This window comes from Nyctereutes procyonoides, unplaced genomic scaffold (genome assembly GCF_905146905.1).
Source record: "Nyctereutes procyonoides isolate TBG_1078 unplaced genomic scaffold, NYPRO_anot_genome, whole genome shotgun sequence".
Classification (NCBI taxonomy): Eukaryota; Metazoa; Chordata; class Mammalia; order Carnivora; family Canidae; genus Nyctereutes; species Nyctereutes procyonoides.
Genome location: NW_026575024.1, coordinates 18,708,209 through 18,724,219, shown reverse-complemented (window position 1 = coordinate 18,724,219; position 16,011 = coordinate 18,708,209). Strand labels below are relative to the sequence as shown.

Below are 16,011 nucleotides of genomic sequence, written 5' to 3'. Positions count from 1 at the left end.
CTGGGACAAGAGGGAGCATGGGTTGGTTGGGCAAAGGGAAGTCGTGGAGGGTTTGGGGCCGGAGGTGGCCGATCGGGACTTAATTTATTTTTAAGATAATTAAAGCATGGATGATAGATGCAGGTAAGACCAGGGAGAGAAGAGAGTCTGGATGAGAGAAGATGGAAGTCAGGCGTGGCGGGTGGAGAGGCGAGGGCCACCGGGAGCGCAGACAGGCCTGCGAGATGGCTGGGAGGCCGAGCCGAGGCCGAGGCCGACGGAGGCGTCGAGGGTCCCTCCAAGGGTTTTGGCCCAAGCACGTTCGCAGACGAGCGCCAGGCCCGGAGAGAAAGTGAAGGGGGTGGGGCGCGGTCTGAGGAGGGAGGTGAGTGGGGCCGCGGGGCAGCCCGGGGCGGGGCTGGTCTGGGAGTGAAGCCCTGGGAAAGGTCGGGTCGCCTGGGTGACTGGCTCAGGACCAGGCCAGCCCAAGAGAGGGAAGAGGGGCTCCCGGGGCCCGCGGGCAGCGGCCGGGGGGGTGGGGGGGAGGCAGGAGGAAAACACGCGGAGTCAGGCCGCGGAAGCCCAAGCCCTGGGGAGAGCCTCTGCCAGAGGGGCGCGAGGGGGCGGAGCGTGAGGTGGGGCGGGCGGCGGGCGAGGAGCCGCGCAGACAGGGAGGCCGCCGGGGGCCGCAGGCCTGAAGGCCCGACAGGGCACGCTCAGGCCCGGGGGCCGCTCCGGAGGACCGGGCCGTCGAGCGCCAGCCACGCTCGCCGCAGCGGCGGGACGGACGAGGGTCCGGCGGTCGCAGGAGCGGCCTGCGGGGCAGCCGTGAGCGGCCCAAGGGGCGGGGCGGGGCAGACCTGCTGTCCGTCAAAGCCCGCCAGCCAATCCGCAGGCTGCTCCGCCCGCGCCCCTCCCCGGAGAGGGTGCGCGGAGGGCCCGCCTCCGCCGCCGCCGCCGCCGCCGCTGCCGCCGCCGCCGCCGCCGCCGCGGGTGTGAGGCGGCCCGGCCTGGCCTGGCGGGCTCCCTCCGCCGGGCAGCCGCCCAGGTAACCGGGCTCGGCCGGCGGGCCGGGGCGCTCTGCACCCTCCCCTTTCCTCCGGGCCGCCGCGCGGGGAGCGGGGCTGAGGAGCGGCTGCGGCTGGGCCTGTGCGGGACAGCGGGCTGGCGGCCGCCCGTGCGTGTGCGACTGACTGACGGGCCGGCGCGGGGCTGCCGCCGCGTGACGGGGCCGGCCGGGGCGGCGTGAGGAGGGGCGGCGGACGGAGCGACGGGCCGCGGGGCCGCGAGCGCCGGGCGCGCCCCCGCCGCCATTGCGCCCCGCGTCCCTGCCTGGGCCTGTCCGGGGGTCGCGGGGCGCAGGCGCGGCGGGAGGCGGGCGGGGGTCCTTCCCACGGGCGCGCGGGCGCCTTTGTTCCCGGCGCGCGGGCCGGGGCGGGGCCTGAGGAGCCGCCCCGCCCCCCGCCTCAGGCCCCGCCCCGTCTCCGCCCGCAGGAGCAGCCGCCGGGCCCGCTCGCGGGCCGCCTCAGCCGCCTCAGCCGCCTCAGCCGCCGCCGCCGCTGCCGCCGCCGCCGCCTGCTCCCGCCGGCCGGGCCTCCGCCCCCAGCGCCGGAGCCATGGCGGGCGCCGCTTCCCCGTGCGCCAACGGCTGCGGGCCCGGCGCGCCCTCGGACGCCGAGGTGCTGCACCTCTGCCGCAGCCTCGAGGTGGGCACCGTCATGACTTTGTTCTACTCCAAGAAGTCGCAGCGGCCGGAGCGGAAGACCTTCCAGGTCAAGCTGGAGACGCGGCAGATCACGTGGAGCCGTGGCGCCGACAAGATCGAGGGGGCCAGTAAGTGCGCCCGCTCCCTGGGGCCCGCGCGAGTCCGCGCTCCGCTCCCGCGCGCCCCGGCCGCCTCTGGAGTGACTTGGGTGAACTTTGGGGCCCTCCCCCGCAGCCTCCGGGCCCCGCCCCCGCCTCGGCCTCGGCCCCTGTGGTCCCCGCGGGCGGGGGGCATCCGGGTCCTCGGTCACCTGACAGGACGCCCCCTCCCCCAGCCCGGGGAGGGGTGCTCCAGGCGCTGTGCCCGGAGGCCTAAAAGTCCTAGCGGGCTGGGGGCCGGCGGGGCAGGCGTCGGGGGTGCCCCCCACCCCGGCGGTGCTGGTGACTGGGCGAGGGAAGCCCAGGCGGCGGCAGCCCACCCGGCCCCAGAGTCGGGCGCCAGGCCGGACGGTCATCGCCCACCACCTTTTTTCCCCAGAAGAGTAGTCGTGGTGAAACTTTCTGGGCCCCCCGGGCTGGGCTCCATTTGCAAAGGAACCTTTGGGTTCCCTGAGTAGAACTTAGGCAGATGTTGGGGTAGGGCTGGCTTTGGGTCAGAGCCGGGCCTACCCCCCCCCCCTCTCTCTCTCTCTCTCTCTCTCTCTCTCTCTCTCTCTCTCTCTCTCTCTCTCTCTCTCTCGGAGAGGGTGCAAGGTGGTCTTGTTTGGTTTGGAAAAGCCTGAGGGAAGGCAGCGGCTGCTTTTTCCCCGCTGCTGCTTTTGTCTCGAAGCTGAATTTCAGAGGTCTGCGTGGGTGGGCCGACACTCAAAGCCAGGACCGAGACTCTTGGTAAAGAGGCCAGGCTTCTCTTACCCTTGGAAGCACATCCTCAGGAGCGTGGCCCAGAAAGGCCACCCTCCGTGCCTTAGAGTCAGGTACTTTCGAGAGTGTGCAGCCAATTTTGGGTCTAGCCCTTGGTGTCCTGAGTCCTGTGCTGCGTGGCCTCGGGGAGCTGGGAGCAGCTACCTTTGGTTTCCTGCTGCTTGGCCTTCTCAGGCCTGAACTTGGCTGCTTTGGGACAGGTCTCAGGAGGAGGGAATTGGGGGTTTTGAAAAAGCCCAGATCTTTTCAGTGTTACTACACTTAATACATGCCTGTGTTGTGGCCGGGTGGGCACCCAGCTCTGCCCGCCATTCCCCCACCTTCAAGTGTGAGAGGTAGCGTGTCTGCAACCCTAGGTTGTGGGTTGCTTCCTGCAAGGACTCCCCACAGAGACTCAGAACTAGGTCCATGTGGAGGAGGGGCGTCAGGAAGTGACACCCCCATAGGAAGGTCCTACAGACCTTGGGTATCGGGTACATGTGTGTAGATGGGTGAGGAGATTGGGAGGAAGGAAAGTCTTGTGGTGAAGCAGCCACCCTCAACTACAAACTCCAGATCTGATACAGCTGCTGAACTCAGAAATGGCAGCTGCCTTCCGCGGTGCCTCCATCAGCCCTGCCAGCTATGGAGAGAAGATTTTAGTGATACGAGAGACTGGATTCCAAAATTGTGGAATGATAGACACTGCAGAGAGCCAGATAGATAGTCCTGGGGACATCACCCAGGCATCAAGACTTCCAGGCACAGCCTCTTCCTTGCTTTTATAGTGTTCCCTATGCTCTGCTCAGTTGGTGGCACTGACCAGAGGTTCCCCAGTAGAGATTTCCTGGGTAACAGACTGCACTTCAAACCATGCATGTGATCAGCAGGCAGTACGTGCAGCTCTGTGGTTGAAGACAAGGCTGGATTTTAAGCCCATTGATTAGTTGTGGGCCACTTGCTTATCTAGCTAGTTACTTATTTTCTCTGAGCTTAGTTTCCTTATCTATAGAGTGGGAATGGTAAAATATAAGCTATATATGGTTGCTCTGGAGATTAAATGAGAATTGGTGTAAAACATGTAGCACAGTGCTCGATACATTGTAAATGTTTAATAAGTGTGAGGTGTTTTTAATAATAACAATAAAAGTAAAAGAGTGTGACTGCCCTCCTCCATCCTGGACTATGAATGTTGAGGGAGGTGGACTATGGCTGTAGGAGAGCATGAGGGTATAGGGAGGGAGGAGGATGGGAACCAAGTTCACATTTCACTTAAAGGGAAGAAATGGTTTTGTTTTGCTTCAACTCCTCTCCTCACCCACCCACCTATCATACATAGAATAGTACATGACCGTAAAATCATGGAGTAAACCTAGAGAGATTTGCACATCTGACTCTCGGGTGTGACTTGACTTATTTGTAAGTTGGGGCCTGAACAGAGGGATGTGGGGAAGAGTGAGTCTAGTCCATGGTGTCTCAGGTCTTTGGGGGTTGGCAACAGGAATGCAGGGGATCTGATGGCCCCCAGCTCCCAGGGTAGGTCAGCTAGAGAAGTACAGATTCAGTGATCTCATCAGCTGCAAGTGTAGGCAAAGAATATAGGAGCCTTGGCCCTTTGATTTTGGAGGCCCAGATTGAAGGAGTCTGAGTAAAAATGCTAGTAGATGCTTGTGTAGGGTTCACACGTTGTAAATGGAGCTTCTCACTGAAGCTCCCCCACTTCTGCTCATTCGTGGTATACTTTGTTGGTGACTTCTGATCCTTGCAGCCCCCCCACCCTACCCCCCACAGGCTCTGAGGAAGGTTGGACTGCCAGCTGTGTCCCCTACCATCTGGCCTTTTCCTGCTGACTCTGCCAGGGTTCCATGTAGTGCTTGTAGTCTGGCCAAGGAGAGAGAGGCACTGTGGACCTGCAGGAGGGATGCTGTGGTTCAAGGAAATGCGCAGCACTCAACGTGTCAGACCTCATTCTGACTTAACCCCATCCCTTCTCACTTTATCGCTTGTGAAGTGGGGCTGGCACTTGCTGATTTCTAGGATGGTAGTTTGGCTTAAAAGAGGGGTGGGGAAGTGCTTTGGTACCAGTTGTCCTGGTGATGTGACAGGAACCAGGTTGATGTTTGGCTTTTTATGTTGCAGATACTGACTTAAGTGAATACAAAGCAATTACTTCCTGTTCACTGCTACAGAGACTTTTCGGCATATTTTCTTGGCTAATCTTCACAAGGGTCCTGGAGGTAGGGGGCTGTGTCTGCCATGGGATCGTAGTACCAGTATGTGACAGCCTCAGCTGGACCCAGCTCCCCAGTCATTGACTGGCCATCCCAAGAGGACTCTCAGCTCCAGGGTTGTGCTGCCCCTGGGCCTCAGGCCACATGCCTAGTTGTCTCTGTTGCTCCTCTAAGGAGAAATTTTTGTGCCTGGACCTGCATTATAGACCCTTAGCTTCTCTAGGTTCTGGCTCTACACTTTTCCTTCTGATGCCTTTCTGGGGTGAGTAGATTCAGTCAAAAGTCATGTGGGCATCATGGCCTGGGTGGAGGCTCCATGGAGGGCTCTGTGACAGCCACGCTCATCACTGAGGACTTTTGGAGGCTCACGCTTTCTTTCCTCTTTGATCCTTTCCTACTCTTCTAGATGCTGGGCCCCCTTAGGTGGTGAATGAAAACCAGGTTCTTCCCCTCAGGGAAACTAAAACAGACAATAATTCCTAGTCGTACCTTTGATGGGGTGGGGAGTTCCTGGTGGCAGAAGAGCGCAAACTGCCCAGACAAGGCAGTCAGGCTCAGAAGGTGATGTTGGGGCCAGTTGTCTGGGGCTTGACCTCTGTGGCTGTCAGGCTGGTGAGGAGACAGACTGTGAAGCCTGCTCTGCCGCCTGGGCCTGAGGTCCCTGAGGCAGGCAGGCGGGTGTTGCAGGGGTTTTCTTTGTACTGGCTGATTGCTCCCAGTGGGAAAGGGGCAAAAACACGTGTCCGGATCTGCAAAGCTAGCCATCCCTGCCTGTGTGCTTCCTGTCTGACTGTAGTTTTTCCAGGGGAAGTCAGACCTCCTAGTGTTTCCTCAACACCCAAGCCTTGCTCCAGTGTGTGGGTTTCCAGACCGGCTCTGCCAGCGCTCCCCCCCCTCCAGCTGGGGCACTCTCTTTCCTGTGAACCTGCGAAAGGAGCCTGTTGCACAGATGACTGGAGAGCTGAGCACACCCAGTGTTGCCCCCCACCACACACACACCTCCAGCTGAGGAGAGTCCCAGAGAAGTGGGGGTGCATTGGAGGAGGGGAATGTTCTTGCATACCTTGTGGAGTGCTTTGTTCAGGGGGCGGGGTGAGGTGGTGTCCTTGAGAACAGTATAGTAACAGGTGACCAGACTCTAGGCAGAGCCAAGGATAAAGAATGGCTGTTAAAAAAAAAAAGAATGGCTGTGAGCAGTGTTGGTAATTGACCCAGAGTAACTGGAGATTTGTGCCTAGAGTAGTCAGTCTGACTTGGGTTCAAGACAGTGTGTGTGTGTGTGTGTGTGTCTGTGTACGTGTGTATACTGGCCAGAGATCTTGGCCACTAACCTTGTTTTGTGTAGTCTCTTGAAATGAGGGGCATTTTTTGTTCCATAAATACTGTTTGAACACCCCTGTTTGCCCAGTGCTAGGCACTAAAGGTGAATAAGACATGGACTGTGCCCTTGAGGAACTCCCACATTCTTGGAAGAGACAGAATTGGGAACATATAATTATAACCATGTGTGTGGTATGTACCATAATAAAGGTCTATACCAAGAGCCCTGTGAGTGCATAGTAGTGAGCTGTCTTAGTGAGCTGTGGTTGAGAGGAGAGAGCCAGGTCAGGCTTCAGAGCTGCTGGTGGGCACGGGGGGAATTGGAGGGTGACTTGTGAGCTGTTCCTTGACTGATTGAGGAACTTGCCTGTGCCCAGGTTGAACATGGGGGATCCCTGTGCAGGATCAGGTATGTATTTAGTGCGGTAGAGGTAAGGCTGGGGCTCGTTGGGAGCAGTTTAGGGAGGGCCACAGGGTGCCATGCTCTTGGGTTATACTCTATTCTATCAGCAGAGGCTCAAGGAGGGCTGTCTTGCGTTTTATCTGGGAGAGGGTGAGGGAAACCAGTAAAGCCACTGCAGTTTGCAGGAGAGAGCTGATGAGCAGGGGCAAGACTTCCTCTCGAGGCAGGGCAGGGATGCAGCAGAGGTGGAGGGTGGGTCCTGAGAGATGAGCCAGTGGAGCACAGTAGTTTAGCATTTGGGTTCTGAACTCAGACTGAGTAGGTTGTGCCACTTAACTTGCTTTGTGACCTTGAGTGTATGATTTTTCTCTCTGAGCTCTTTGTCTACAAAAGGGAGGTATAGTAACAGTTTGTCTCATAAGGGTTTTTTGAAGATTGAGGAAAGTCTTCATAGAGTGCTTCACATGGAGTATGGTGTGTTGGGAGCTCTGACAGAGGAGGATGAAGATTAAGTTCCCCAGGAGGACCCAGTAGTGAAGGGAGCCCATGTACCTGTCACATTGAGGGGCTGGAGCCTGGCCACCAAACCTTTGATTGGGAGATGAAGAGGCCCACCCATTTTCTCACTCCAAGCTCTCAGCAGCCCTGCTGTTGTCGGGGCTCGCTGTTGTCGGGGCTCGTTCCAGCTGCTGACTTTTCAAGGTGACACAGCAGCTGGCTGAAAGCAGCCGCTATGGTATCATATTGGCCTATTTCCCCATGTCTTGCCCTGATAAATGCTATCTGAGCACATTGATTAAAGACCCCTCTCTTCTAGGACGTGCTTTAATGCCATCACCTCAGTATGATAAGACTGGTCTCTGCCTCTCCTGTCACTGTTCGTATCACTCTTCATTAACTCATGGCACCTCTTCCCATTCTGTAATCTTTCCTCTGATGTGGTTTCAAAGAGGTCAGAGATGGATAAGTTGGAGGAAGTGAGACCTACCTAATGTTGCAAACGCCTGATAGGAGGGGATGGGAGACTTTTCCTCCCCGTCTCTACTCCCTTAGAACTGGAGAAGTCGGTGGGGACTCGGAGGAGAGTCTGGGGAGAAATGAGGATGAGAGGAGGAGGGGAATGTGCTGGTGCTCCGTGCGGAATGCTTTGTTCAGAGAAGCATGGTCCCCGTGCTTCCCTGGAGGGAACTCAGAGCAGTATGGTAACAGATGATAAGACTAGGCAGAGCCAAGGTGATGAGTGGCCTCAAGCAGCTGTTGGTAATTGGGCTCCATATGACTGAAAATTTGTGGCGAGGGTCAGATTTGGGTTCGAGTCTCAGCTCTTCTTGGGACGTTGGATGAGTAACTTTAACCTATCTGGAACTGATTTTCAGCTGTAAAAGTAATTTCTTCCTCACAGAGCTGTATATTAAAATAGTGAAATGAGGTCGTATAGGAGAGTAAGAGATTTCATATGAAAGTGCTCTCTGCACAGCATTTTGCACTCATGGGCAGTTAATAAGTATTTGTTTACTTTGCTTTCACCTTAGCTAACTACAGAGCTCCAGTTCTTTTTTATTTTTTTTTATTTTTTTATTTTTTTTTTAAAAGATTTTATTTATTTATTCATGAGATAGAGAGAGAGAGAGAGGCAGAGACACAGGCAGAGGGAGAAGCAGGCTCCCCGTGGGGATCCTGGTGCAGGACTCGATCCCAGGACCCCAGATCATGACCCAGGCCAAAGGCAGATGCTCAATGACTGAGCCACCCAGGCGTCCCCAGAACTCCAGTTCTTTGCACCACCAGATGTGGCCACTGGTGGCTCTTCTGACAGTCTGGGCTAGAAGTCTGTTTCCTGCTTGTTTTCTTTGTTCCCTCCGAGTCTGTGCACAGAGGGCTGGGGCATGAGGAAAATCCGATATTTCTCCTAGTGCAGTAGAGTTCATGGAACATATTCTCATCTGTGGTGTTGAGTGCTGCCACAGCTCCATGAATCAAGGGAGGGCAAAAATGGTTAGCTGTCTCTTACAGATGAGAAACCAAGGCTCCCCCGGGTAAGGTCACACAAGTTCATGGCAATGCTGGGATCAGAGCCTAGGATCTCTGATTCCCACTACAATATTTGGGTTATTTTTCTACTCTTGAGAAAATGACAAGAAGATAGGACCAGCATGTTTTTTTATGTGGACAGAGTGATCTGATCTCCACTCTGCCTTCTGGCCCAGTGTGCTGTTTGTCTAGCCCAGGCTTCTGTCTGTGGACAAACTGGACCTAGATTCTGCCTCTAGGTTATCTGCTGCCTTCATCTTACCTGACACTCCCATCAAGAAGCTTTCCTACACTCTTGCTGGGGGTGAAGGCAGCAGGTGATCTGAGGTAGGGGGACAGAAGAGCCCTGCTCTGACTTGTTACTGCTCATGATGATGACTGCACCTGAGCCTCTGCAGGGACCTGGAGACCTGAGGCGCCATGCTCATGGTACTCTGAGAAGGGCCTCTCCAGGATCCTTGATGACAAGTTCAAGTGCATACATTCATCCATCGTGTTGCTTCATTTGCCTGTATTTACTGTGGGTGTGCTTCTGTGTGTTGGGCCTGGTAAGCTGGACATGAGAACTGCAACCTCTGGCTTGTTCAAGTGGTAGTAGGCCTGTGCCCGGTGTGCTTTATCACTGTAACTACTCTTTCCTTGAAACAATAAAGAACTCCCAAACCCCAACCTTCTTGGGTCTTTTGTAGCACACTGAACAGACTAGACACCGCTGTGCTTCCCTGGCTTTGGACTCTGGCATTTGTTGACATGCTAGGCACCACAGAGTCCAGTAATAAATATAAAGATTAAGATAGGTATAGCCAGAAAAGACAGCAGCAGCCAGACAGAAAAAATATTTACAGGGCCTGGAGAAAACCAGCCAGAAGCTGTTCTGTCAGGAGAGGTGAGGATGTGCTCTGATAATGAGCAACCGCAGATCTCTCAGTTGCAGACAACAGCTGAGGCTCATTTTTCATTTATACTACATGTGTGTGACCATGACAAGCCACTCCACTTATTCCTAGAGAATGGCCTTAGTGGCTCTGAGTCAGACTCCTGGTGCAGGGCCTAAACACTCGACAAACTAGGCTGAAGAGGGCTTTGGACAACAGAGGCTGGGGAGACCTTCATTTCCATGGCTTGGTGTGGGCAGTGGCGTGGGTGGCTATGCTATTGTGGCAGATAGACTGCTGCCTTCGTGTCTGGGCAATAGGTACCTTTGTGTTTAGGCTTGAGGTATGCTAGCTGTGCCTCTGCCTAATTGTCATCTCCCTGCTGTGCCCCTCCTTGAGCTGCTCCTGAGCCTAGTTTGTGACAGTCACAGCTCTCTTGCTGTCACCCCTGAGGTAGAGCCTCTCATTGCCTCCTCACAGCATTCTTAGAGCTCTTTGGCTAGATAATGCTGCTGTCTTCACAGGGAGCCTCAGGAGAGGTAGAGAACTATGGGAGAGGGGCCTTCTGTGGATACTCTGGAGTTGAGGGAAGAGGCATTGGGGACGTGGTTGCTTTGGGGAGTCTGTGGTCCCAGGAGATGGGGCTCTGAGAGTCTCTGCTTGCTATCCTCACTTAGTTCTTAACATTCTCCCTCCTCTCCTTGTAACACTAGTTCCTTTCGAGGTGGTGCTTGGCTAGCCCTTAAGAGGCTGCAGTGGCTGTATGCCCAGGCACAAGTACTAGCTCTCTCCCCCACTCATCACCTCCTAGGAACCGGGCCCATCCTGGGGGAAGCAGGGAGGGCTCCTTTTTATAGCCACATGTAGGCTTTGTGTATAGGCTCTGCTGCTTCCTTCCGGGCCCTTCCCGGTGTTGGCGGGTGGCCCTGGCTTCAGCAGGACTCAGGATGCAGAATAAATGGGCGGGGCTTTCTCTTGCAGAAGACTGGCATCTCCCTTTCTGAGCCCCTGCCTGGCACAGAGGAGCGTGGGGTTAGCAAGGTAGAAAAGGAGGTGGCTTGATCTTTGATCCTGGGAGGCTTGCAATCTAGAACATGCAGAAAACCATGAAAGCCGGGAGCCAGCAGGAGACAGCTGTGCCTGAAGTACTATAGAACCTAAGGGTCCAGACACAATCAGCTTCCTCTCTGTCGCAGCCCATCCTGCCCTTGTGGCGTCCCTCCTCTTGCTGCCTGGCAAGCCAGCATTGGTTAGAGAATCTGTACAAAGGCTGTGAGGTGCCTGGGAGCAAGGCGTGGGCATGGTGAAGAGTGGGTGGTCTAACGGAAGCTCCAAGCCCTGGCAGTGAACACTGATGAGATTGGTGAGGGGCTGGGCCACAGCAAGTTTGACCACTTGTTTGTGTGAGATCTAATTCTAACTCAGTAGGGGTGGGCCGTTCACTTTGGGGTTAGCTTCCTGTTTTCTTGGACACCTGGGGATATGGCTGAGCTGAAATGTCCTGAGGGAAGTAGTCGTGTAAGGGATGCCTCCAGGTCACAGTGTCCTTGGCTTAGCCTTGTCCATGGGGGGAGTAGGGCATTGACTACACTGGGCCTTTGGCTGTGAAGCTATGGGTGTGTGGTGGGTGAATTCTAACCCCATGGGACTGAGTGACTTCAGCTTCAAGGCCCCAGGAATGCGGGCCAAGTTCTTAGAGTGACTAACCCTGGGAAGGAGAAGAGGAGGTGGCCACAGGTCCCAAAGGCTTTTCAGCCTGCTGGGGGCAGGAAGTCAGCTGGGGTGCAGGGACTCTGGAGACCTCTTACCCCCATTCCACCTGATGGCCCTCCCCTGTTAGGAGGCAGCTCTTCTCTTCCTACCCTAGTCACTCTACCCAAAGCAGCCTTAGAAACACTGAGCACATCTACCAAGGAGGTTAGAAAGGGAAATGTAGGGACGCCTGGGTGGCTTAGTGGTTGGGTGTCTGCCTTTGGCTCAGGGCGTGATCCTGGGAGCTGGGATCAAGTCCCACATCAGGCTCCTCCTGGGGGGCCTGCTTCTCCCTCTGCCTGTGTCTCCGCCTCTGTCTCTCTCACGAATAAATAAATAAAATCTTTAAAAAAAAAAAAAGGGTAATGTATGTCACTTTGTCAAGGATTTTACTCGGGGCCTCTTGAGGCGGACAGTGAAATACAGAGAACATCCCCTCTAATGACAATGGAACACCTGGTGCCTGTACCATTTCCATAAGGATGTCCTGGTCCCTGGCCTGAGAATTGGCCCATACTGGAAGGGTGAAGCTCTGCAGGCTAGAGTGGGAGGCAGCGAGGAGCTTATTGGGGGAGGTGAGGCCAGAAACTGTCTTAAGAGGGTAGAATGGAAATTTACCCTCTAAATTTAATTTTAGGAAATTAAAATCAGGAAGGAGAAGTCCCAAGGTAGCCATTCCTCTTGACAGGAGAGGCAGCTTCGAAGAATCCTAGCTGGGCTTCCTGGGGAGGCAGTGAGTTCCCAATCACCTTGGAGTGAGGTCATCAAGCAACAGGGCCTTGCCTCCCCAGGAAGCAAAAGGAGGGCAAGTAAAGTGCCTTGGCTTGGGCTGGCATGGCCCCCAGGGAGTGTGGCCAGATGCTGAAGGGTGGTTGGGCCCAGCAGCTCTATAATGGGAAAGGCCTAGTGGGGTGTGCAGAAGAGGGTGTCTGCGTGACCACACCTTGCCCTTATGACTTCCTTCATTGCTTAGCAGGTCTCCAACCTCCTGGTCAAAGTTGACTCTGCTGGGAGGTTAAGGGCTGGTGCCACCCCCATGCACTCCCACCATCTCCCTCCTACCTCCTGCCTCTAAGATGGAGCAGGGTGTGTGGTGGTGGTAACTCGGAAACTGAAGAGGCGGGGAGCCAGGGCTGGCCTGGGGCTTCCCAAGGAGCTCTGCAGAGGAGGCCTCTGCTGTCCCCTCTCTGTTCTCCCACTTTAGCCCCTGTCCCTTAGATCTTCAGTCAGAGGCCCCTATTGTTTCCTTGGGGGAGGGAGACCCCAGATTTTTCTATCTTCTAATGTATTCCATTTCCTGCTAGGCCCTAAGTGGGGCCTTAAAGCTGACCAGGCGTGGCCCTTGCCCTCAAGGAGCTCACACTCCTTTGGAGAAGATTGTCATTCAGACAGCCTTAAAATACACACAGGGTTCCCACTCATTTAAATGCTTAGTAAACATGGTCGTGACAAAGTCAGTAGTAGGGGGCTCGTCCAAGGATTAGATTGGAGATGATGAGAGAAAAGGAGACGCTAAAGGATGGTTCTTTTTTTTTTTAATTTATGAGAGGCACACAGTGAGAGAGAGAGAGGCAGAGACACAGGCAGAGGGAGAAGCAGGCTCCATGCACCGGGAGCCTGACGTGGGATTGGATCCCGGGTCTCCAGGATCGCGCCCTGGGCGAAAGGCAGGCGCCAAACCGCTGCGCCACCCAGGGATCCCTAAAGGATGGTTCTTAAGTTTCCTGTTTATAACTTGGGGGTGATGCTGTTAGCTGACCCAAGAAGTATGGCAGGAGGCCTGGGTTTTGGTGAGAGAGTATTAAAGAGTGTGTTTGAGGGAATCTGGTTTGTTTGGTTTAAGGGATTGACTTTGAGGTGTTGTTGAGGCGAGCAGGTGGAGGTGTCAAGTAGGCAGTTGGACTGAAGGAGCTGAAGCTTAGAGGTGAGTACTGGTTGTTAAGAGGAGGCACTGAAATCTGTTGGCGTTGTCGACTGACTTGGAGGAGGTAGAGCATTGGGAAAGGAGAGGACCTTGGCCTCAGCCTTGACAAAGGCCAGCATGTAATGCAGATAGGCCTGAAGCCCAAGAAGAAGAGGGAAACCAGAAGAAGTCATGAGAGAAGCCAAGGGCAGAGCTTCAAGGAGAAGGGAGGGTATGGTCGACCATGTGGATTGCTCTCAGGGTCAGGAAAGAGGATGGAAAAGTGACTTCCACTCAGTGTTCTTATTCCCCACCTGCCCTAAATATACTGTGTGGGTGTCGGTGGTGGGGAGACACACATTTCATTAGACTTTTGAGGTCCTGGACACTTCTAGGAACTGGCCCTCTACCTGTCCTTAGCTGGGGCCCTGGTACACACAAGATATCTAGAAAATACTTGGGCAACAGCAGCCTTTGGTGGAGGCAGAGGTCAGGGTGCACAGGATCCCTGCCCTGGGGGGCTGACCCACGAACTGCCTGGGGGGTTACATAGGCCTGTGCAGCAAAGCTGGGGCCAGCCGTACTCCAGCTTTCCCCTGCAGTGGCGTCAAAGGCCGGGGTGGGCTCACTGTCCCTCTCCCTCTTCCATGAAGCTGAATACCCTCCCCCCACCCCCAGCCCAACCACTCCAGTGATGCCTTGGCTTCCATGATCCCCTCTGCCTGACATGTGGATCAGCCCTCCAGATCAGCCTTCTGCAGAGCAATCTGAGAAATCCCAAGGAGCGCAGTTCACTTTCTCTGTGCTCCAGCACCACAGACATCTCCCTGTTGTTCCATCTTTGCACGACCTCATAGTTATCTACTTCCCCATCTGTTTCCTCCACCAGCCAGGGGCTTTTCTGAAGGGCAGGAACTCAAGTGCCTTATTGATCTCTGTTTACCCAGGACCCAACCCAGGGCCTGACATCAAGGAGATAGGTGCCTGGTACGTGTTTGAGTAGATGATGGAATGAATGAACAAGCATAATAGGCAACTGCTCAACTCTCTTCCGGTTTTGCATTCTCTGGGTGGGGCCTCCTTTCCCTTCCTTCCTTTGGGGCCTGGGCATGCTGTTCCCACCTCTGAAATGGGTGGGATTAGTCTAGTGTCATAGGCAAGACTGCCTGGGTAGTGTGAAGGCTCTGGGGCCATGCAGAGGGTCCCAGTTCTGCCATGAATCACCATGTGACTGGGTCAAGACCCTTTGGAGCCTCCATTTTCTCATTGCTCCAAAGAGGAGATTCATCTAGAATCTAGACTCTAGATAAGTCATGTGCTGGCAAGGATCCTTTACAGCTGTAACCTGAAGCAGTTAGTATATACAGGTTCAAGGTCCCATGTAGGAGGACCCTGCAGACCTCCATCCAGCTGTCTGAATGACTTTTTCCTGTTTATCAAGGTGGGAGAAAGCCCAGATGCTGGGTCAGGCCTGGCTGTTCTTCTCAGTCAGGTGCTGAGGGAGAAGTGACTGAGGAAACCCCAGCCAGAGAGGCAGATGCTGAGCTCTGCCCTGGTACACCCTGGACTCCCAGGGTTTAGCCAGATTTTCCTTGTGTACACCCTGGGAAGGGGCTGTGGCCTCTCTCCTCTGCTGCTACACAGGAATAGGAAGGAGATAAGTCCCATTCTCACCTTTTCTTTGTTGCATGACCCTCTGACCCCAAGTCTCTCCGCCAGGAACCTTGTCTGTAAAATGGAGGTAGGTAGCTACCCACCCTCCACTTTTGACTTTCTCTGGTGAGATCTGGGAGCTGCTTCTATTTCTGTTGGAAGGGAGGGAGGGGGAAGGTCATAGTCTCAGAACAGAGAGGGAAATGGACGGTGGGGAGTGTGTGCATGGGGTTGGGGGGGGTCTCTTACTTCTTCCAGAGGCCTTGGGTAGCATAGGAACCACTGGCGCATCCGATGCCACTGCTTCCAGCTGAGCTAGGTTCTTTTCCCACCTGTGTCTAGGTTCTGTCCTTGCTTCTCCTTGGGTTACTGCCATCCTTTCCCTTCACAGGTCTGAGGGCTCTATAAAAGCTGTATCTTCTAGTTGGTACAGCTACTCTGGGGGCAGAGCCCCTTTGTTTTTGGCTCCCTCTGAAGGGGGCTCTGGGGTGCAGTGTCTGCCCTACCCTTGAGGCACCGTGCAGGAACCTGCATGTAGGGGTGGCAGGGGTAGGGGGCCAGGAATTGGCCACAGAATATCTCTTCCCCATGTGGCTTCCTTTCTCCAGTTGGCATCCTCTGAGTGAGAAGGCTCAGCTCCATTTGTGCTCCCTCACCCTGCGTGTGTAGTCTTTGGATGATGAAAGGTAGCTGACTTGAGGGGTGGGGCAGCTGGGAATGGTGCATCTGTTTACCCCAGGCTGTTTGGAGAGGGTAATGATGAGAGAGCATTTTGGGGGAAGGCTTTTTAAGATTTTATTTTTAAGTAATCTATACACTCAGTGTGGGGTTCAAACTCATAACTCCAAGATCAGGAGTCACATGCTCTACTCACTGAACCAAGTGCCCCATTTGGCGGAAGATTTGCACACCTCTCCTGACCCCTGGGACTTGCTCTTCTAAATCTCCTGGTGGCCTTGCCTTAGAGCCAAACAGAGCAAGGGTGCTCAGGGAGCAGTGCCTTTTCTGCTCCTCAAAGCTCCATTAACTTCCCATGGTTCCCACCAGCTGCAGAAACATATGTGTGGGGACTTCCCAATGTTTCCAGATTGTCCTGGCTCTCAGAGGCCATGCCCCCCGCCCCCAACTACAACTGGTCCTTCTTTTTCCTGTCTCCATAGTAGACCTCACCAGCTTCTGCATTTGCATATTTGTTGTAGCTCCTCTGCCTTTGTTGCCCCCACTGTACCACCTCTTCCAGGAAGCCATCCCTGATACCAT

At 55.0% G+C, this 16,011-nt stretch overlaps 1 protein-coding gene across 2 annotated transcripts in view; it reads left to right on the top strand.

Moving 5' to 3' along the window:
• The first annotated feature begins 968 nt into the window (after positions 1–968).
• Positions 969–16,011, top strand: part of PLCG1 (phospholipase C gamma 1) — a 37,474-nt gene continuing 22,431 nt past the window's right edge. Inside the window, exons 1-2 of one of the 2 annotated variants that reach the window (XM_055299875.1) lie at positions 969–1,027; positions 1,474–1,812. In XM_055299875.1, coding sequence (XP_055155850.1) covers positions 1,596–1,812 — 217 coding nt within the window. In that variant the 5' untranslated portion in view covers positions 969–1,027; positions 1,474–1,595. The remainder of the gene's footprint in view (positions 1,028–1,473; positions 1,813–16,011) is intronic. The other variant, XM_055299869.1, reaches the window with a different exon arrangement.